The 23,317-nt window shown below is 38.5% G+C and overlaps 1 protein-coding gene across 5 annotated transcripts in view; it reads left to right on the top strand.

Annotated features, from left to right (window-relative positions):
• Nucleotides 1–23,317, top strand: part of CTNNA2 (catenin alpha 2) — a 1,366,752-nt gene that overhangs the window by 153,321 nt on the left and 1,190,114 nt on the right. For all 5 annotated transcript variants that reach the window (XM_044926020.2, XM_044926019.2, XM_044926018.2 and 2 more), the window contains exon 2: nt 19,449–19,555. In XM_044926020.2, coding sequence (XP_044781955.1) covers nt 19,454–19,555 — 102 coding nt within the window. In that variant the 5' untranslated portion in view covers nt 19,449–19,453. The remainder of the gene's footprint in view (nt 1–19,448; nt 19,556–23,317) is intronic.

Below are 23,317 nucleotides of genomic sequence, written 5' to 3'. Positions count from 1 at the left end.
AACTTGTATCTTAGAAGAGAACTTGGGATGTTCTGTTTACATCTAAATGAGCCCCTAAAACAGAAAACTTTGGTTTTATAAATATCTCCTAAAATAACTATACATATATTTCCTCTAATCAAGCAGCAAAAACCTAATGAGGATCAATAGTGTGTTCCATACTGTATTTCTAATTTGCTATTTACTGGTGCTGATAAACTTACCACATTTGTAGTGGTAGGTACGATGAGAAAAACATTCATAGGTCATAACATCAAGTTAAGAGCTTTTTCGGGTATTAGTATTATTTCTTAATAGGATCACGGTTGGTATTTTGGGTGAGGGTAAAAAATTTCAATTATGTGGAATTCTGCATAAATGCCATGGGTAAAAGCTAAGCTTCTTCCTTGGGCTGGAGAAAGATCAAGCCCTGTAGATACATAATACTTGAAGGAACTGAGATTGTGTTTGAGAGAAAGAGCAGCAGGCTTTGAGAGGTTACTGGAGGAAGTTGTCTGTGAGATGTAGTATTTTCCATGTTGGTTACACATAATCTGTATTTGTATACATAATCAGTATTCAGTGCTATTTGAGGCCATTTGTTTCCCTGTTTTCCACCTGTTAAAGGGAGCATTCATGCATGCCTGTATTTTGGTCAGAGAAGAGAGAGGAACCTGTACCAAAGTTCTACCTATTGATTACAGGTAATCTCTCTGTAGTGTTGATGAGCTGATGTAAAGTCATACTTTCTGCTGTGAAGTCCATAATACCAGTGTATGGAAGGCAGCATTTAAATTTGGTTAACAAAGATTACTTGGTAGTCCTTAAGGAACATCTTCAATAGGCCCCTAGATAATCAGATAATTCTACCTAGTTAGTATATAACCTGGTTTGTGTTATAGGAACTGAAAATAATTTTGGTTGAAAAGTATTCTCAATGAAATCTTATACTTGTTTATTTTAGTGTAAAAGGGAATACAGAAGACCATCTCGTTCTTTTAGGCTCATAAAGGCACCGTCCTATAATTTCAGATAAAGCAAGTGATTTACCAAGAGAATCATTTGGGTGGCTGGAAAGTAAAGAGATAAGTAAAATCTGGTTTCCCACTTGATTTTCTGTGTTCCCTGCATAGCATCATGACATCCTGCAACAAAATGCCATCATGAAAGACCTTATGCTTGTCAGTAGGGATGGTTCTAATTCAAGTTCCAGCTTTATTTACTGGAAATTCTTCCTGAATTTTGAGCTCTTTAAGTTGTCAGATTTGGGATTGAACACATGCCCTTAGATGCACTTATGTTTACTTCAGTAATTTTAAAGAGTGACACAGTAATATTTTGTGCATAGAGGCCTTGTTTTGCATCTCCATTGCATCATATCCACCTGCTTTATGCCAGTCATTCACTTATGTGTTTGTTTAAAGAATTAAATGCTCAGCACTATCCTCAAGGATTCCAACGTTCTAGTAGTGTGATAGCTACAAATGAATGAACAGTTAAAACAGGCTGTGAATTAGGGCACACTAGAGGCAAGCATGATATGCTGTAAGAGCAAGAGTGGGTGTGAGCAGGTCTAGAAATGCTACCTGAGTTAAGTTTTAACTTAACTAAAGAAAACAGGGAAAGGGCTTCCCTGTGGAAGGAATGACAGGACAAAGGTTGAGAGGTATCAGAGAATATGGAGTGTTTGAAGAACAACTAGCAACTCACTAAATCTGGAGTTCCTAAAGACTTAAGATACAAGGTGAATGAATGTTGAGTAATGAGTCAATACTGATGGACAGTCAGTACAATTGGAACTTTATCCCTCTGCAATGGAAGTCATCAAAGGCTTTTCAATAGAGAGTGACATGAAAGTGAAAGTAAAAGTTGCTCAGTCGTGTCCAGCTCTTTGTGACCCCATGGACTATACAGTCCATGGAATTCTCCAGGCAAGAATACTGGAGTGGGTAGCCGTTCCCTTCTCCAGGGGATCTTCTCAACCCAGGGATCCAACCCAGGTCTCCCACATTGCAGGTGGATTCTTGACCAGCTGAGCCACAAGGGAAGCCCAAGAATACTGGAGTGGGTAGCCTATCCCTTCTCCAGCAGATCTTCCTGACCCAGGAATTGAACCAGGGTCTCTCTCCTGCATTTCAGGCAGATTCTTTACCAACTGAGCTATCAGGGGAAAAAAAAATAGAGGGTGACATGATGAAATTTGTATTTTGGGGAAAAAAAATCACTGCAGAATAGAGGAAGAATCAGAGTGGGCTAAGGCTGTGGGCAACATGATCAGGCAAAAGAGGCTTTTCAATAATCTAGGGAAGAACGAATGAGAGCCTTGATAAAGGCAGTAGTGATGGAGAAAAAAAGGTATAATTTTGAAATATCAAAGGTAGAATGTTTTTGACCTGATGAGCGATTTCATGTAGGAGGTAGCATCAAGGAAAGGAATTAAAAATGACTCCTACGTTTCTGACAGGGCTTGATGAATAGTGAGTGGTTTTCCTCATTGACGTATGACAGGAGTTGGATCAGTTTGGGGGGAAAGATGATGAGTTCACTTTTAAGCATGTTGATGTTGAAGTGATTGGAAAACTGGTAATTACTATAAGGGGCTAGAACTCAAGCAAGGGCCCAGAGCTAGAGAAATAGATTTGGGAGTTCTCAACATAATGTAAACGGCTGACATGAATGAGACCAACCAGAGACTATACAAAGAGCAGAGAAAATGAAGAACATGTGAACAAATAGCAGTTCACTGAATCTGGAGTCTAAAGACTTAAGATGCAAGGTGAATGAATGCTGAGTAATGAGTCAATACTGCTGGACATTTAGTACAATTGGAACTCTCGCTGCAGTGGAAGTCATCAGAGGCTTTTCAACAGAGTGACATGATATAATTTATACTTTGGAAAAAAAAAAACTCACTGCAGAATAGAGGAGGAATCAGAGGTAGCTAAGACTGAGGGCAACAAGTGGGTAGAGGAAGAAAGAAGAGAGTGGTGTCCTTGAAACCAAGGAAAGAGTAAAATTATTATCAATTTTATCAATCAAAAATATTATCAATACTTCTGAATGGTCAAGTAAGATAAGAACTGAAATGGGACCACTGGATATTTTGAGGTGATTTGTTGTTATTCAGTCACTAAGTTCTGTGCCACTCTTTGCAACCCCACGAACTGAAGAATGCCAGATACCCCTGTCTTCCACTGTCTCCCGGAGTTTGCTCAGATTCAGGTCAGTTGAGTTAGTGATGCTATCTAATGTGTGATGGCACCTATCTAGTGATGCCATCTCATCCTCTGCCACCACCTTGTCCTTTTGCTTTCAATCTTTCCCAGTATCAGGGTCTTTGCTAATGAGTTGGTCCCTCATATCAGATAACCAAAATACTGAAGCTTCAGCTTGAGCATCGGTCTTTCCAATGAATATTAAGAGTTGATTTCCTTTAGGATTCATTGGTTTGATCTCCTTGCAGTATAGAGATTCTCAAGAGTCTTCACCAGCACCACAACTCAAAAGCATCAATTCATTAGCTCTCAGCCTTCTTAGAGTCCATGGGGTCACAATGAGTCAGACACGACTGGGTGACTGGACAACAACAACAGCCTTCTTGATGGTCCAACTTTCTTATCTGTATATGACTACTGGAAAAAATCATAGCTTTGATCACATGGAAAATTGCCAGCAAAAGTGATGCCTCTGCTTTTTAATATGCTATCTAGAGTTGTCATACTTTCCTTCCAAAGAACGTCTTTTAATTTCATGGTGCAGTCACCACCTGCAGTAATTTCAGACCCCAACTCTGTCACTGCTTCCACTTTTTCCCCTTGTATTTCCATGAAGCGATGGGACTGGATGCCATGATCTTCATTTTTTTGACTGTTGAGTTTTAAGCCAGCATTTTCACCTTCTTTCACACTCATCAAGAGGCTCTTTAGTTCCTCTTCACTTTCTGCCATTAGAGTGGTGACATCTGCATCCAAGAGGTTGTTGATATTTCTCCCAGCAATCTTGATTCCAGCTTGTGATTCATCCAGGCTGGCATTTCACATGATATAACTGCATATAAGTTAAATAAGCAGGGTGACAATATACAGCCCTGTTGTACTCCTTTCGAATTTTGAACCAGTCAGTTGTTCCCTGTCCAATTCTGATCATTGCTTCTTCACCTGCATACATGTTTCTTGGGAGAAAGATAAGGTGGTTTGGTACTCCCATCTCTTTAAGAATTTTCCAGTTTGTTGTGATCCACACAGTCAAAGGCTTTAGCATAGTCAATGAAATAGATGTTTTTCTGTAACTCCTTTGCTTTCTCCTTGATCCAATGAATGTTGGCAATTTGATCTCTGCTCTGCCTCTTCCATATGCATCTTGTACATCTGGAAGTTCTAGGGTCACATACTACTGAAGCCTAACTTGAAAGATTTTGAGCATAACCTTGCTAGTATGTGAAATGATTGTATGTGAATGGTGTTTTGAAGAGTCTTTTCATTGCCCTGCTTTGGGATGGCAATGAAAACTTACCTTTTCTAGTCCTATGGCCATTGCTGAGTTTTCCAAATTTGCTGATATATTGAGTACAGCACATTAACTGCATCATCTTTTAGGATTTTAAATAGCTTTAATGGAATTCTATCACCTCCACTAGCTTTTTTTGTAGTGATGCTTCCTAAGGCCCACTTGACTTCACACTCCAGGATGTCTGGCTCTAAGTGAGTGACCTCAGCACCATGTTTATCCAGACCTTTCTTGAGTAGTTCTTCTGTATATTTGCCACCTCTTCTTAATCTCTTCTACTTCTGTTAGATCCCTACCATCTGTCCTTTATTGTACCCTTCCTTACATGAAATGTTTCCTTGATATCTCCAATTTTCTTGAAGAGTTCTCTAGTTTTACCCATCCTATTGTTTTCCTCTATTTCTTTGCATTGTTCACTTAAGAAGGCCTTCTTTATCTCTCCTTGCTATTCACTGGAACTTTGCATTCACATGGGTATATCTTTCCCTTTCTCCATTGCCTTTCATGTCTCTTCTTTCCTCAGCTCTTGTAAGGGCTCTTCGGACAACCACTTTGCTTTCTTGCATTTCTTTTTCTATTTAGGATTGTTTTGGTCACTGCCTCCTATACCGTGTTACCAAATTTCATCCATAGTTCTTTAGGTACTCTGTCTACCAGATCTAATTCCTTGAATTTTATTTGTCACCTCCACTGTATAATCATAAGGGATTTGATTTAGGTCATACATGAATGGCTTAGTGGTTTTCCCTACTTCTTCACTTTAAGCCTAAATTTTACAATAAGAAGCTCATAATATGAGCCATTTAGGTCTTGTTTTTGCAGACTGTATAGAGCTTCTCCATCTTCAGCTGCAAATAATATAAGCAGTCTGATTTCAGTATTGACCATCTGCTGATGTCCATGTGGAGAGTTGTCTTGGGTTTTTGGAAATTGGTGTTTTTACTATGACAAGCATGTTCTCTTGACAAAACTCTGTTAGCATTTGCCCTACTCCATTTTGTGCTCCAAGACCAAACTTGCCTGTTATTCTGGGTACCTCTTGACTTCCTACCTTTGCATTCCAATCCCCTATGGTGAAAAGGTCAACTTTTTTGGTGTGAGTTCTAGAAATTGTTGTAGCTCTTCATAGAACTGGTCAACTTCAACTTCTTTGGCATGCAGTTTGGGAATAGACTTAAATTACTGTGATGTTGAATGGTTTGCCTTGAAAATGGAACGAGATCATTAGTCATTTATAAGGTTGCACCAAAGTAATGCATTTTGGACTCTTTTGTTGACTAGCTAGAATTCTTGCCCACAGTAGTAGATTTAGTGGTCATCTTAATGAAATTCGTCCATTCTGTCCATTTTACTCAGATTCCTAAGATGTTGGGGTTCACTCTTGCCATCTCCTGCTTGACCGCATACAATTTACCTTGATTCATGAGCCTAATATTCCAGGTTCCTATGCAATATTTTTCTTTACAGCATCAGACTTTACTTTCATCACCAGACACACCCACAATTGAGTGTCATTTCCACTTTTGTCAGCCCCTTCATTCTTTCTGGAGCTATTAGTAATTGCCCTCCACTCTTCCCTAATAGCATACCTTCCAACACCTTCAGACACCTTCTGACCAGGGGGCTCATCTTCCAGTGTTATATCTTTTTGTGTTTGCATTCTATTCATGGGGTTCTTGTGGTAAGAATACTGGAGTGTGTTGCCATTCCCTTCTCCAGTGGACCACATTTTATCAGAACTCTTCACTATGACCAGTCCATTTTGGGTGGCCCTGTGTGGTATGGTTCATAGCTTCACTGAGTTATGCAAGCCCCTTCACCATAACAAGGCTGTGACCCATAAAGGGGTTTGAGGTGATAGATTTATATTTATTTAGAAAAGGTATATGTGACCATTATGTAATTTGAAAATATATAATGAGATATATATGCATATAGTGATAAAAAATATATATATATATTTAGTGGAAATATACATAATTATATATAACTTAGGAATTACCATACATCTCATCAGCCAGCATAACTATTGCTAAAATTATGATGTATATCTTTTTAGATTTTTTCTATATTTAAATACATTCTCTACCTAGATATGTCTAGATATATGTCTATATATAACAAAATGAGTACCCATTATAAAAATAGGAGACACTGCATGAAATTTGGTTGTCATTCTTGTCCAAAGTCCATGATAATCTTTTCTACATCTGTCCTAATTTTAATATATAAGCTGGGGGGCCCATGGTGTCTGTTGAATTAAGCAACTGGGAGATCATTTATAACTTTGTATGGCTAATTTCAGTGGAATAGTGAGGGTAGGAGCCAGGTTGTGTGGGCTGGGGAATGGGTGGGCAGTGAGGAAACGGAACAAACATTACAGACAGCTCTCTCAAGAAACCAGGTTGTGAAGGGAAAGGGAAGTAGATGTCAAGAAAGGAGTAGGATGAAGAGGGATTTTTTTTTTCTTTTATATTTTCAATTTTCACTTGGACAAGACTTCTCACTGACTGGACTTCTCTGGTGGCTCAGACAGTAAAGCATCTGCCCACAATGCTGGAGACCCCGGGTTCAATCCCTGGGTTGGGAAGATCCTCTGGAGAAGGAAATGGTAACCCACTTTAGTACTCTTGCCTGGAAAATCCCATGGTCGGAGGAGTGTGGTAGGCTACAGTCCATGGGGTCACAAAGAGTTGGATATGACTGACTAGAAGGAGCCGACTAAGAGGTATGAATTAAAGATAAAAAAGTAGAGATTGTGACTGATAGAGTTGAGGCCTTAGGAGTCAGGGAAGGAAGGAGTAGGAAAGAGAGACCAAACCCTATCTTCCAAGAAGGAAACTGGGAGGAAGGGGAGGGTGGGAAAATATTTTGATAAGTTTGCCAGTGGTCACCTGGCATGATTCTTGTCACCAGAATGAAGATGGTTGTTACCCATGTGTAATGAGATATTTGCGGAAGTCTTTCCAAACTTGCATGAGACAGGAAACTGCAATATTGGATAAGATGATCTGCATGCTTACATCCTGAGAAGGGTCCCAAGAGATGTATGTTAGAAAAGTCTAGTCTTCTCTGAACAAATGGAAGCTCGGGAATGATCCCCAAATGGTTTAGTTACCTCAAATAACCTAGTAAGTATTTATTATCCACATGTTTCTGTGTGTACTTTGTTAGCTTGTCTGGCCCCTGTGAAGTATAGTATTTAACCTAGGGAAGTTGCATTATATGGTGTGGGAAACAAATTTAAAATAAATCTTGATTGAGTTTCATTAACTTTGGAAAAAATAATATACTTGTGCTTTAGTTCTCTTCTCTTGTAAAATTGGAATATCATCATGTTGATCTTAAGGCAAATAGAAGATAGCACAGCTAGTAATATATGTGTTACCACACATTAGCATCCTTGTATGTTACTTTCTCATACATATCTTGTCCCTCTCAGGGTTCAGGGTCTCCCTTTCACTGCTACATAGCAGGGCTTCCTGACAGAAACATGAAACTGTTAATAATGATAATAAACTTTGGCCAGTGACCAGGAATGTTCGGTGAAGTCTTAGTTGCTGTGAAATGTAAATATGATGAACTAAATGGAAAGGAGTACTACCACGAAATGTGCAGAGTTAACAGAGCCCATCTGCATGTCCTAAATGCCACTGTACCTTTTAGTTTTGTCTTTACAAAAGCATAGCCCCTGAGGTACTTTTTGTTTCATAAGACAAAATTAAATGCCTCAGATGACCAGGATGAAATCTGGATTAGTTTCTCTTTTCACATATGACTTTTTCTAACAACAAGCTTGATAAGGTGATTTATCAGCAGGAGTATATGCTGAGTACCACTGATGCCGAAATATCAATCCTCAGAACAAAAGACTTGTAAGCAAATATAATTGCTATAATGTGTTACGACCTCTCACACCTAGTAATTCAGTTGAACGAGGCAGGGATAACGCAATGCAGGTGAATTATCTTCCATTTACTAAACTGCCACCATCCCAACAGCAGTGCCTGGTGGTTACGCCAGGTGAATAAGCCACTTTAAAATGGGAAACTGAAAGAAGCAGCGGTGTTAGGCTTAAATCATTTCTGAATCCCTGCAACTTAATTCCTTGTTAACAGCGCATCAGTGGATTTAACTTTGCCTTTTAAAATAAAATAACACATTTGAGCTTGCTTTAAAAATCGAATGCTTGAGTATTAGTTACGTATTCTTCCTGGTATGAGCTTCCTGGTAGCTCATACATTGCCTGCAATGTGGGAAACCCAGGTTTGATCCCTGGGTCAGGAAGATCCTTTGGAGAAGGAAATAATGGCTACTCACTCCAGTGTTCTTGCCTGGAGAATTCCATGGACAGAGGAGCCTGACAGGCTACACAGTCCATGGGGTTGCAGAGAGTCATCATATACGACTGAGCAACTAACACACACACACACAAGTATTCTTATAATCACTGAACATTTAAAATAGCTCTTATCTAAATATCTGCATTCATTTCTTTACATCATATCTTAATATTCTGATTACTTTATCTTTTTCACTCTATGTCCCGAGGTTACTTGAATGTTTTTTCATACTCTTGCTCACTTTTTGGAGAGCATTTTTCTGGCAACAGTTCAAAAGGGTGTGAATTTTCCCCTGTTTTTTGGTTGCACAAACTCCTATATTGCTTGACCAATGCATCTAAAATTTGAAGGTGCTCTTGGTTACCTATTGCCTGATATAAGTCCCCTGGTGAAATGGAAGGACACTGGCCCTACAGGTGTCCATTCTCATCCAAGCTCATGCTCTGAACACTCCTTGCTCGATGAATTGTTCTTGCTTTTAAAATATGATGAATTAGAGCCAGTTTCATCTTAACAATCAGCATGAAGTATGATATATATTGGGTGATTAGTACACTTACCCTGATTAAGTGAATGGTTGGATAAATGGATAAAGGAAGGGAGAATTGGAGCATATGCGATTTGCCTTTTCTGCTAGAATATGGAAGGCATTCTGAGCAAGGAAAATCATTTTGGGTTCTGTTTTTCAGATAAGTGATATCTGAACTATTGTGTTCTGAGTAGAAAATCTCCCTTTTTGCAAAAAAGCACTAGTATTGTATTTTAACTAGAATCATTTTGTGTGTGAGTGTATGTATTTGATTATGAGATTTGAACTTGGCATTTTTACTAAATGTTCAGTACCATCCTAATCATTGTAAAGGGAGCAAATTCCCTGTCCCTGAGTGTATTTGAGAGGACAAATTTATATAAAGCAAGGAGAGAGCAACACAAGACACTTTGTATTCAGATTAAATATTATGTGCTGGCTATTCTGATTAGATGGAATACTGATGGAATTCAGAGAAAGGGAAAGACACTGGGCCTTGGGGAAAAAAGGCAATTTGGGTCAGTGAGGAGAAGAAATATTTCCTAAGGGCTGTTGTGGGCCAACTCGTGGAGCTTGTACAATCCTTCATGAAAAACTTGCCACATGGATCTCAGCAATCAAATACCAAGGCCTCACTGCTTTGCTGAAGGAAGCCCTGAGGTTAGTTTTTCCTGAACAAAAATGACACCTAGATTTAAAACATAATAAATAAAAACTAGTGATCCAGTTATATGGCAGAAACCAACATAACGTTTTAAAGCAATCATCCTCCAATTAAAAATGAATATATTGAGTAAAAATATGTACATAAAAACCATAGGTATATATTTAAATTAAGCATAAATATAAATATAACATAGTTTTTTTTTTTTTAATGTGTGTGTGTGTGTGTTGCTCAGTCATGTCCGACTCTTTGTGACCCCATGGACCGTAGCCTGCTAGGCTTCTCCGTCCATGGGGATTCTCCAGACAAGAATACTGGAGTAAGTAGCCATCCCATTCTCCAGGGGTTCTTCCCAATCCAGGGAATTAACCCAGGTCTCCTGCATTACAGGTGGATTCTCTACCATCTGAGCCACCAGGCAAGCCCAAATATAACATAAATGGCTTATAAATAAAATATAAATTTATGTGCCCTTAGCCATACCAAGATATCACTTGTTTTAGGTCTCTAAGAAGTACTGGCCTATATCTAAAAATATGTCCAAAAGATATTTCAAAAATACTCTCTAGGAAGTGCACTCCACTATTGAAAAGATAAAAAGTTGATACTTGAAAAAATTAGATAAGTATTTGGGCCATATTTTATGTATTTGTATTTAATCATACATTTATGAAGATCATACATATGATCTAATATGCTGTTATACAGATTTGTGCCTTAATGAGTTTATAATCTAGTTATAAGTCTAAGTTTATAACCTTATTTAAAACTAATGTCAATTTCACAGCAATGAGCCTCTTACAAAAAAAAATAAAGTATGATCATTTGCTGCTGACTGTAAATCCAGTAGCAATTTAGGGTTTATTATAATGTGAAGATGTCGGTGTCTGGATTTGGAGGGTGAGAAGGAGCACAGTATGGTGGGAACTTTGGGAAATGGCATAAACCCTGTGTTATAATGTATTCCAGACCTGTTTTCAGCAGTAGGCTCTCGTTAAAGAAATAAGATCCAGCTTGGGGCTGGTGCACTGGGACGACCCAGAGGGATGGAATGGGGAGGGAGGAGGGAGGAGGGTTCAGGATGGGGAACACATGTATACCTGTGGTGGATTCATTTTGATATTTGGCAAAACTAATACAATTATGTAACGTTTAAAAAATAAAATAAAATTAAAAAAAAAAAAAAAAGAAATAAGATCCAGTAGCCCGTGCTCAAAAAGTAGAGTGACAGCTGTGTTACAAAGACTTGGGAATTGTTGGAGAAGAGAGTTAAGCAGTTACTTTGTTCTACAAAAGGAATGTTTCAGAAAATTAGTTTGGGCTGCATTATACATCAAAATGAAAGATAAAGGGAGCAGTTTGTGGTTATTTTTCTGTAATCTGAATATGAAATGTTGAGATTCTTATGAAGATTAACGTTATATAATCATTGCGTATGGATTTCTAATTTACAGGAGGTTAGAAGGACAGAGAATAAGTTAATTGCCAATTAAATAGTGTGTTCCTATTAAATAATTTGATGTTACTTTTGGACTATAAAGATAATTTCTCAAAATATGTTATCTGAAATAGTAACAGTTATTATTTTCAGTTTTTGGAATCTACTACCGAAATCAGAATTGAAATGCTGCTGAAGAATAATAGGTAGAATAATAGTAGAGCAGTGTTAGTTAACCTTTGGTCAGATATATTTTGTTTAGAAAAACCGAGTCCTTGTTAGGACTTAGGAAACCTAACAGCATTTACAATGAGCACTGCCTACCTGGATATCACATATGTTCACATCCAAATGGAAAGCAAGTCATACTTTAGGAGTAGATTGAGTCTGTTTATGCTCCCAAATGAATTTAAATGACGAGACTATGAATGTAGTGAAAAGCACGGAAATGAATTTGACAGATACTAGTTTTCATTTTGAATTTCAAATTACTGGCTTTCTGTTAGCATATATCAGGAGTAGTGAATTTCTATTAAGTTGGCACATAGTTTTAAATTTTACGAGTATGCTATTGTAAGTGTAAAAACTCATTTCAGTGAGATATGGACATGGATATTTCTTTTTTAATCAGCAAGCTCTAGGCTATATATTATTAGTCTACACTTGTCATCCTGACAGCCTTTAGGCTGTGGAGCTTTATTCTTATATTCCCTTTTGGTGATGTTTTGTTTATTTGGGTAGAATTAAAAAAGAGGCTCTGAAGAGAATTTAATAGTTTAATACTTATTTAATATTTGCTTAAAATATTAAGGTATACTTTTCAGGCATTTATGCTTAGACAGGTATTATTATTATTACAACCTTTTAAAATTATTAGAATGATGCTTTTGTTCAACAGTAGTTCTTTCAGTGTTTTGTTAAAGGTATGAGCTTACCATACATAGAGATCTTGCAGATGTAGTACTTAAGGGCTATGTTAAACTTTAACAGTATCAGAAATAACTACCCCACTCTCTTCTACTGCAAACAGCAAAGAGCAGTTGAAAATTACATGTCACCTCAGTTTTGTATTAAAAATGGTGATGGATCTTCTAATTGCAGCAGCAGCTTGCATCTTGGGTCACCTTTCAGTTCACTGAGCAAGGACTCTGAATGCTTATTATGTCGAGGACAGTGATGGGCAACACACTGCTTCCTTATAGTCACAGGAAAAGAAATGAGCGAAATTGAGCAAGATTAATGGTGAAATATCAGTAGCAGGGTTTCCCAGCTTATTTCCTACCGTAAATATGGCTGCCATTTATTAATGTTGCCGCTGCTGCTAGGAGTATTAGCAGAGGTAGCTACCATATATCCTAAGAATCTAGGCTATGCTTCCCCACTCTGCCAAATGTTCTACACACATAACTCATATAATCCTCACAGCAGTCCTGTATGGATGTTGATGGAGATTTCAGGTAAAAAGGTTCAAGTTAGGAGCCAGGTTATTTTCATAGTCAGGGTACCACCAGGAAGAGTGCTGAATACCTGTTACTATCTTTTTAGATCTGGTGCTGATGCAGGTAGGAATCAGTGTGCCTTTTATTCTCTGAGGGTTTTTGAATCAGATGAGATGCCTCCTTCTCTGCTTTTGGTTCTCAACTTCTACTCATGTCTGAAATGCATATGCACATTCTCAACTCTAGAAAAATTGCCTCTTACAATAGAGGGGCGGAATGTTAGAGGTAACTTCCTTTACTAGTACAACAAAAAATGAGAATTACTATCATATTTCAGATGGCATTTTTTTAAAACTTTTTTTCATAGCCCTCAAATAACATCAAAATATTTAGGAACTGATTCTTTGGAAACATTATTCTCTATTAAGCAATTATTCCTGGACCCTCATTTCTGATTTTGGTGAACTGAGGGGCATGGCTGTCTCCCACTGTTACTTTACATTCTTCACAGGGATCACTACCATTTCTGTCTCCAATGCATGAAAGTGAGAAGTGAAAGTGAAGTCACTCAGTCGTGGCCGACCCTCAGCGACCCCATGGACTGCAGCCTACCAGGCTCCTCCATCCATGGGATTTTCCAGGCAAGAGTACTGGAGTGGGGTGCCTTTGCCTTCTCCAGTGGCAGGGATACTAATTAGAAAAGGCATCTTCTGGGGAAACTCTGAGAACTTTTGGGGATGTTGGAGGTTGGTGTACATGTGGTTTAAAAAAACTGAAATGATTTTGGTATGCCATTTCATTTTCCCATTGAGAGTCACTTCAAGGCACTGGAAAAGCATAAATACCATCCAGAAAGTATTGATATAATGATCCCAGTGATACTTGTAATAACAGCAGTGTTATTATTACTGGTCCTAGGATCTCTACAGAGATACCCCACATCTTCCTGATCACCACTTCCCTCCTGGCACGCATGGCCATGGACTGTGATCACAATAGTGCTTTTCCAAGTGCAATTCCTGGACCAGTAAAACCATCTGGGCACTGGTTCCAAATGCAAAAAAAAAAAAAAAAAAAGCAGTTTCTCAGACCCACCCTAGACCTAATGAATCAGAAACTCTCTGGATTGCTTTGTGTATGAACGTGCCCTCCAGGTGATATGATACGCACACAAATTTGACCACTATGACAGCCACCTGTCATAGTTTCCTGTTGCTGTTGTAAAAATTGACCACACATTTAGCAGCTAAAAACAGCACAGATTTCTTACTTGTACTCTCTGAAGATCAGAAGCCCAGGCAGATGTGTCTGGGTCCTCTCTTTAGCATTTCACAAGGCTGAAATAATGATGTTGATAGCGCTGAATTCCTTACTGAAGGCACTGGAGAAGAATTCGCTTCCAACCTCATTCAGGGTTTTGACTGTTCAGTACCTGGTGGTTGTAAACTGAGGTCCCTCTTTCATTGTTGGAGGTCAACCAGGCAGGGTACACTCTTAGCTTCCAGAATCTACCCACATTTCCTTTCATGGTTTTCATCTCTCTACAATGGTGGGTCGAGTCCCTTTCACACTTTGAATCCCTCTGCCTCCCTCTTCTGCCCTACCTGATGTCTTCGTCTGCTGCATCTCTATGACTGCCTCTTCTACCCCCAGCCAGGATGAAGTTGTTTTTAAGTGTTCAGTGATACATTGGGGCCACATTGATAATCTAAGGTCATGTCCATATTTTAAGGTCCAGTTATTAATAACCTTTAGAAGGTTATTAATTCCCTGGAGAATGAAATGACAACCCACTGCAGTATTCTTGCCTGGAAAATTCCATGGACGGAGGAGCCTGGCAGGCTGCAGTCCATGGGGTCGCAAAGAGTTGGACATGACTGAGTGACTTCACCTACGTCACTTATTAATAACCTTAATTATATCTTCAAAATCCTCTTCACCATGAAATATAACATAATCACAAGTTTAAAACAAAGAGTCTGAGGTCATGGGGACCAAAATTCTGTTTACTTGGCATAACTTATCATAAGGTCTTTCTCTTAACTTTCCCGGGTGCCATGTTGCTCCCTAGGTGGCCCAGCCTCACCATCAGCATCCCATTCTTGCCCCAGGGATCAAAGTGGCTAAAGGAAACTGTTCTGCTTCACCAGGAAGTGAAGCACGTTTCCCACGGGTTCCACATGCGCATCAGGGCACCTGTCCTTTGTGTCCCCCTCATCGCATCTACCATTCCTCTGTGTCCCTCTGCATCTGCTCTCTCATTCCCCAGAAGTGGTTAGCTCCTGGATTTAGCTCCTCATTCTCCAGAAGTGGTTAGCTCCATTCTTGTCTATGTCTCTGTCTCCCTTCCATGGTTCAGAAGCACTGTGGTGATGCTGGCATAGACCTAAGCCTAGGAATTCCTCTTTATAAGAAGTGAAACAATGCTTCATGGTGCTTATGAGCACAGAGCCTGAAGCCAGGCAGTTCAGTTTCAAAGTTTGTGACCTTGGGTAGCTCTCTTAACTGTTTCATGCCTCAGCTTACCTATCTGTAAATGGCAAATAATAACAATGTCAGATCATTAGCCAGTATTACTAATACTCAGAGAAGAAACAATAAGTTCAGTGTATCCAGGCTTGATTCTTGAGGAAACTTAGAAAATTCTCTCGCTTTTTCACATCTCTCACTTTCTCACCAAAACTTTGTTTTAAAGCTTCTTGCCTTGGCCCCCACCCTAATGGATATCTTGAACTGGCTAGAATGATAATCATACAAAAACATGGCAAAGAAGTAAACCCATCAGGGTTTGCATATGCAATGCCATGATTTTCAGGATAAATTCATAAATTATATAAGGCTGTTACCATTTTTGTTTTACAGGATGAAACTGAAGCTTAGGTGAGGTAGCTGAGTCAATAGCCTACATATGGAGATAGGTGAATAAACACAGTATTAGTCATTAACCTCTCATGACTTTACTTGTTAACCAAAGCTAACTTGTCTTCTAAAAAAGGCCTCACAGAGTTTGTAGGCAGTAGTGCTCACTCAGTATCGGTAAAGAGAAAAATCCATGAAAGGAATCTGAAGCTGGAGTCCTGTGGAGGGAAGGCAGATTTGGGTGGCCTCCTGAGTAACTGTCAGTTGTCCTGGACCATTGTTTTACAAAAGAACAATAGAAGGAATGGTGAGAACTCAGAAAGTGTAGGCAGAGGGCTCAAAGACATTTTTTGAGGAAAATCTGGAAAGGGGAATTTATTTAGTGAATTATGCATTAGAGTAACATATATGTCATTTGAAGGCACTCCTTGGCACAGGCACCTCAAAAGATTTTCTATTTATCAGGAAAATGTCTAATTAACAAAGTACTTGACCTTTGGATGCTCATAATGGAGCTTGTTTTACTCTGTTGGTCTTTTTTGTCATGTTTTTTGTTATTGTTGTTGTGAGTGATGAATGGCTGCTAACACCTTGACACATGCTTCTTCCTTACCCCCATGGAGAAAGTCTGAAGTTATCTAAGTTATTACTATGCAGGTTGTTTTATCACCTTTTATGTATATGCAGTTTGACACTTTTCAAGAATATCTTCTCAGAGATTAAATAAATTGCTAAGAGCTTGTTCATGGGCTTGTAAAATTGTGGTATATGGACAAGGACAACGCTATTGTCTTTTCTTTTTCTTTTTTTTTTTTATTTTACCCCTTTTTGTTGCTCTTTGTGTCCAGTCGATATTCTAAGTTTCCTACCAAAAGCAACTATAATATGTCATTTTTCTTTGAATTTAAATTATTGAAAAATATATATTTTCTTTATATAGAATCTCTTTTGTGGGCACAGCAGTCTGCATTAAATATGTGGATGCCTAGTATGGTTTTGAGACATGCTCCTTTGGAATGTGAGAGGCTGGTGTATGATTGCACACTTCATTTGTTCACTTTCTTTCTTATTTGAAGTCAATTGCTTATTCCACACAGAGGAACAAGTGTCTATGACTAGGTTTCCCCCTTCAACAAATTAATACCACATAACCTTTCCTTGCCTTTTGCTCTTGAATTTTGCCTGTGTCAAAAGAACTGACTAAAAGATTGATCCCCAAAGGAATAAATTGAGTCCAATGATTTGCTTGGTCACTCTTGTCCTTTCAGTTTTAGATTTATAAGTCTTCCAACCATCAGGATCCAAGGCTTTGCTCTAATTCTGCTTCTTGATTCACAGTTGCCTTGAAGTCTTTTTTAAGAATCTCCCATTTTTGCTTGATGCATGCTAGATTAGTGTCTCTAAGTGTCCCAGCATTTTTATTTCTCGCGTCAGTATTTTTTGTTCATCTCTTTAATAATACATCAGAACATGCATAAAGATGTTGTGTGCCTTCCTGTTCCACCAGCTTATATGCACAAGCATGCTTGTGTAATAGTGGTGATTCTTTGCATAGTCTACTTACTACCTTTCACTACTGTGTTAAAATGACTTCACTACGCCACTACTAGTTATCCAGCTGTCTTTCCTGTAGGACCTTGTTGTGCATCATCATTACTGAGGCCACTTATTATTGCATCAGAGCTGGGAAGAAGTTTACAGGGAACTTCTTGGGGACTGGAAACCATTGTGTCCTAAGAGATGCTGGCAAAGATTGAGGGCAGGAGGAGAAGGGGATGACAGAGGAGGAATGGTTGGATAGCATTACCGACTCAGTGGACATAAATTTGAGCAAACTCTGAGAGATTGTGAAGGACAGGGAACCTGGCACGCTGCAGTTCATGAGGTCACAAGAGTCGAACGTGACTTAATGACTGAACAACAACAACAACAAAGAGCTGGGTTACTTAGGTAGGCCTGGCTTCGACAAGGATGAAGGTATCCTGTGTGGGTAGAAAGAATCTGGCATTTTCATCCTTTCACAACACAGGAAGGTGTGCTGCCTAACAGCAGAATTCTGGGCATGTTAGAGCTGTTATGTAGCAGTTGGTAGTGTGAATGGGAAATGTGTAAAGTTTTTTTGGTTTTTGGAGGACAGGCAACATATCCTTGCCAACTATTGTTGTTGTGAAGGAACCCAAGTCTAAATTGGTCTATATGGTTGGATTGCTATGCTTAGTTTATTTAAAACATGGCATTTGGAGAGAGGTAAAATACCAGCATACTGCATCTTCGCCTTTTTTTTTTTCTTGAAGCAAATTTGTTAGGTCTGTTTGCAAAAGGACTAGCTGTAGCAGGGCAGTAAAGAGACATGTGCCTCTTGCGATAGACCTTTTTTGTAGTGTTAATTCTAATAGAAATACTCATCTACATTGATTTATAAGAGTGGAATGGAGCGGGGACATTGATTCAAAAGAGAACAGCTATGAACAGTTTGATTTATGATGATATTAAAGCAAATGATTCAGATTCACCTTGCACAGTCTAAGGTTTCTTGTCCAGTGGTTAGTTGTCAAAACATATTCATCAGAGAACAGTCAACTTCTCAGTGAGAAGCACACCCCTAACAGAATGTCTGATTTACTCTTTTGAGGCTGGGATGATATCATGTGCTCGATATGTGCAAGGTTGCTACGTGCACACCCGTGGTTCTTAGGTAGAAAAGGATTGTTGTAGAATGAAATAAATAACCTTATCAGACACTCATTTTATGGGATAAGAATGTAAATGCAGTGAGTAATCAGAGCGTATGTAAATAGCAGCAAGCTAATTTTCAGAATCATTGCGACTCATTTTGTAATATCTCTCCTATTTAAGAGAATAAAACTCAGCTCTTCCAGGAAGCATAATATCCTCAGTGGTCAGTTATGGTGTGAAAAAAACAAAGAAGCCTTTTGTTAGGACCTGGGGTCTTTCATCTGATTGTCATGATGAGTTTATTGTACTTCTTTAAAGTCTTTGCTGATCTCCTTTGGTGACTGACTTTGATGTCCTTTCTTCAGTTCTTCTGTGGCTTTCTCTGTATTCCTTGATCACAGCACAGGCCACACTGAGACATAACTATGGCCAACCTCTGCTATTTGAAACCACAGGTACTGGAGGGCAATGACCAAGGCTTTCCCAGCAAATGTGTGTGTATGTGCTAAGTCGCTTCAGTTGTGTCTAACTCTTCGCGACCCCACGGACGGTAGCCTGCCAGGCTCTTCTGTCTGTGGGTTTCTCCAGCCAAGGATACTAGGGTGGGTTTCATGCCCTCCTCCATGGAATCTTCCCAATCCAGGGATCAAACCCGCATCTCCTGAGTCTCCTGCATTGGCAGGTGGGTTCTTGGGAATCCCCTTCCCAGTATATAGCAGGTGGATATGTGTACTAAACACTGAGTGGGTGACATATTTCAGTGTCAGTTGGGCCCCCAAAAGTTTGTCTAATGTATACAGGTACCCTTAAGAAATACCCATTTTCAATCTGATCCTGACATCACCACTTCACATAGTTCTATTTTCTGATTTCCCTAGCTCTAACTTGATGAGGTTGAACCAGACAGGTAATCCTCAAGTATGTTCTAAGTTTTGGTGACTTACTCATTTTGAACCCCTAAGCTCACATTATTTCTGTGATCATTATTTCTAATGGATAATGTGTGTTTCTGTAGGGAGCATGACTTCGGCAACTTCACCGATCATTTTAAAATGGGACCCCAAAAGTTTGGAAATCCGGACCCTAACAGTGGAGAGGCTTTTGGAACCGCTCGTTACACAGGTAAGAGATGCTCTGAAATACTGTTACCTGTATATATTTCTATTGTGATTATATCATGACTTTCTGAAGAACGTGAAAATCCTTAAGCATGAATGAATCATGCCACATTGCTAATTACTTAATATGTATTCTTGCCCCAACTGTGGACAGTTTTTTTTTTTTCTTCTCAATAAGATTTGGAGTGCTTTTTACAAAAAGTTTTCATGTGATTTTTGAAATTAAGTTGATGAGATAATTAAAGAAGGGGCTTTGATGAAGGGGACCCTCATTTGCAGTAATGGCTTCAAAGTCTAAATAAATCATGCCTAGCTTGCTTTTAGATGCTAATGCAGTTAGGAAGAACTCTATTGACTATTTAAGAGCGAAGTATATTTATTGAATTACTTTGTCTTTAGTTTAAAAGGGAAAATTCATCATGTTGAAATGATGAAATGTTCCATTTTTATGTTGTCACATTTCCACATGAGGACCATGAACAGAAAAACATCCTCTGGATTTTTAAATTTTAAAAATTAATTTTTTGTGTGTCTTGTGAAGCATATTATTTGCTATATTTCAGAAAGAATTTCAGAAAGTTAAAATTCAAGATTTTATGGGTATATTTGTAGAGAAATGCCATGACAAATTACGTAGAGACCATTTATATTGGGTAGAAATCACTTATATTGGTTTTCTGTAGCTTCTATAGCAAATTACTGTAAACTTGGTGGTGTAAAGCATCACAAGTTTATTATCTTATGGTTCTAGAAGTCAGAGGTCCTAATGTTAGGATATTGGTAAAGAAGCATTCCTTCTGGAGGCTCGAGTAGAAAATCTGTTTCTTTGCCTTTTCCGTGTTCTAGAGGCTACTCCCTTCTTTGGCCCCTTCCTCCATAATCAAAGCCAGCAGTGAGGCATCTTCAAATCTCTCTCTGACTGACCTCTGCTCATGTCCTCATATCTCATCTTGTCTCACTCTTATAAGGACCCTTATGATTACATTGGGCCCACACAGATACTCTAGAATAATGTCCTCATCTCAAGATCTTTGAGCAAATCACATCTGAAAAGTCTCTCTTGCCATTTTTAGGTAGCATATTCAGACTTTCAAGGGGTTAGAATATGGACAAAATCTCATCTAAAATTCATCAGCTAAAAATTTCCAAATCTCATCATCTAAATCTTATAAATTAGGTATGAGTAAGGTTTAGATAGGGACTCCCCAGGTGGTGAAGTAGTAAAGAATCTACCTGTTAGTACAGGAAACACAAGAGACATGGTTTCAATCCCTGAGTGGGAAAGATCCCCTGGAGTAGGAAATGGCAACCCACTTCAGTATTCGTACCTGTAAAATTCCATGGACAGAGGAGCCTGGCGGGCTACAGTCCATTGGGATGCAAAGAGTTAGACGTAATTGAGCATTCTCTTGCTTATCATCAAGGTTCTAGTTATATTCATTTTTCAAGCAAAATTTCTCTCCATCTATGTACCAGTGAAATTAGAAAATAAATCATATACCTTCAAAATGCATTGTGGGACAAGCATAACATAACAGGTGCAGACATTTTCATTTAAAAAGAGAGAATGTGGAAGAAAAAAAATGGTTACCAGTCTCAGGAAGTTTAGAATTCCAACTAGGCAAACTCAGTTAGATTTCACAGCTTGGTGATAATCCTCTGTGGCTCAAGGCTCTGCCCTCTGGGCCTGGTTCTTTACTCTAAGAATCATTATTCTTTTTTCATGAAAGATAGCATGTATTTTCAGTTGAATATTTCCTGCCTGTGTAACTTGAAAGTGCAACAGCTTTTTTTGAAATTCATCTCTTTTTTTCAGTTCAGATTGTCAGTATTTCAACTGATATAACATTCTTGAGAAACCTGTGGTTCTCTCTTGATATATCTGAGATTTTCTCTATTAGAAAACAGGATACTTTGTAGATCTTTCATGGATAACCTCATCTCCAATTTGTCTTCTGCTGAAATCACTGAGGGAATCCATGAATCCCATGTCCAATCTTTCCAAGAGCTCCTTGTGTGAATGAACATACCAAGGTTTTAATCTTTGCAAAACACTAACCGAAGGTTATGTAGACACAAAGTTGACTTTTTCTTAAGAGCCACTATTTCCTGAAACTGAGACTTCTAATTTTAACACCTCTTGCAATCTGCCTAGGCTGAGAAGTTTCTGAATCATTGGGTCTTGGTTCCTTTCAACTTAATATTCTTAACAAAAAAAATTTTTTTTCTGGCTGCATCTTGTGGCATGTGGCAGGATCTTACATTCGCTAACCAGGGATTGAACCCATGCCCCCTGAAGTAGAGGCATGAAGTCTTAACCACTGGACCACCAGGGAAGTACCAATAAATCTTGACTCAATATGTTTCTTTCTTCTTCAGTTCAGTTCAGTTCAGTCACTCAGTCGTGTCTGATTCTTTGCAACCCCATGAATTGCAGCACACCAGGCCTCCCTGTCCATCACTAACTCCTCTTACATTTCGCTATAAGCAGGAAGAAGAAACTAGGCCACTCCTTCAATACTTTGCTTGGAAATCTTCTCAGCTAAATATTCAAGGTCATCACTTATAATTCTGATTTCTACATAATTATAGGAAGCAATTCAGCTAAGTTTTCTTCTACTCTATAACAAATATTGTTTTTTCTCCATTTTCCAATAACATGTTTTTCACTTCCTTCTGAGCCCTCCTTTAACTGTCCATTTATAATGATTTCAATAATTTCTAAAATGATAAAAGCTTACTCTACCATGCTGTTCACTTCCTTCTGAGTCCTCACCGGAAGGGCTTTTAACATCCATATTTTACTCTCTGTTCAAGGTGATCTAGGCTTTTTCTATGATGCTCCTTAAAATGTTCCCAGCCTCTGCCTACCGTCAATTTCAAAGCCATTTCCACATTTTCAGGTAGTTGTTATAGCAACACCCTACTTCCCAGAACCAAGGTCTGTATGCCTATATGCTTCCAGTTGCCACTATGACAAATTACCACAATCTTAGTAGTTTAAACAACACCCATCTATTATCATACAATTCTAGGGGTCAAAGATCCTAAACGCAAGATGTTGGTAGCAAGATGTTGGTAGGGATGTGTTCTTAAGGAGGAAGTTCATTCCTATTTTTAGCATCAGGAGTGCACCTGTGCCCTTGGTTGTGGTGCTTTCCTCCATCATTAAAGCCAATAGTTTAGCACCTTTAAATCTTTCCTCTGATTTCAGCTTCTACCATCATATCTTGACCTCTGACTTTAATCCTCCTCCTTCCTGAATTCCAGACAGATTCTTTACCATATGAGCTATCAGGGAAGCTCCCTCTTATAAGAACTCCTGTGATTATATTGGGGTCACCCAGATATTCTAAAATAATCCCTGGATCTTGAGATCTTCTGCAGAGTCCCTTTTGCCATTTAAGGTAATACATTCACAGGTTCTAACGATTAGGAAGTAGACATGTTTGTAATTGTTGAAACATTTCATTAGATTTATGCCCTTTTTTAATGTGGTCATGATTCTTATTAGTGCTATACAAATTTATTCAAGAAACACCTAATACTGATAGACTCTTAGATTTGAGAGTATGTTGGCTGCTGCAATTGTGGTTTGTGGACTAAGACTGATCCATGAATTATTTGTTATTGGACAGTAATAAGCACAGAAATTCAAAGTAAGTGCTTTGAAAAATTTATGGTAGTTTTATAGAGTAATTTTATGCATGTTGAAGCTAATCATAAAATTTGAGCTTTTTATCTTTAAATTTCTGATGTTATTCAT

This window comes from Bubalus bubalis, chromosome 12, assembly GCF_019923935.1.
Source record: "Bubalus bubalis isolate 160015118507 breed Murrah chromosome 12, NDDB_SH_1, whole genome shotgun sequence".
Lineage (NCBI taxonomy): Eukaryota > Metazoa > Chordata > Mammalia > Artiodactyla > Bovidae > Bubalus > Bubalus bubalis.
The sequence above is the reverse complement of the archived record's forward strand: the minus strand, read 5'-3'. Positions and strand labels throughout refer to the sequence as shown.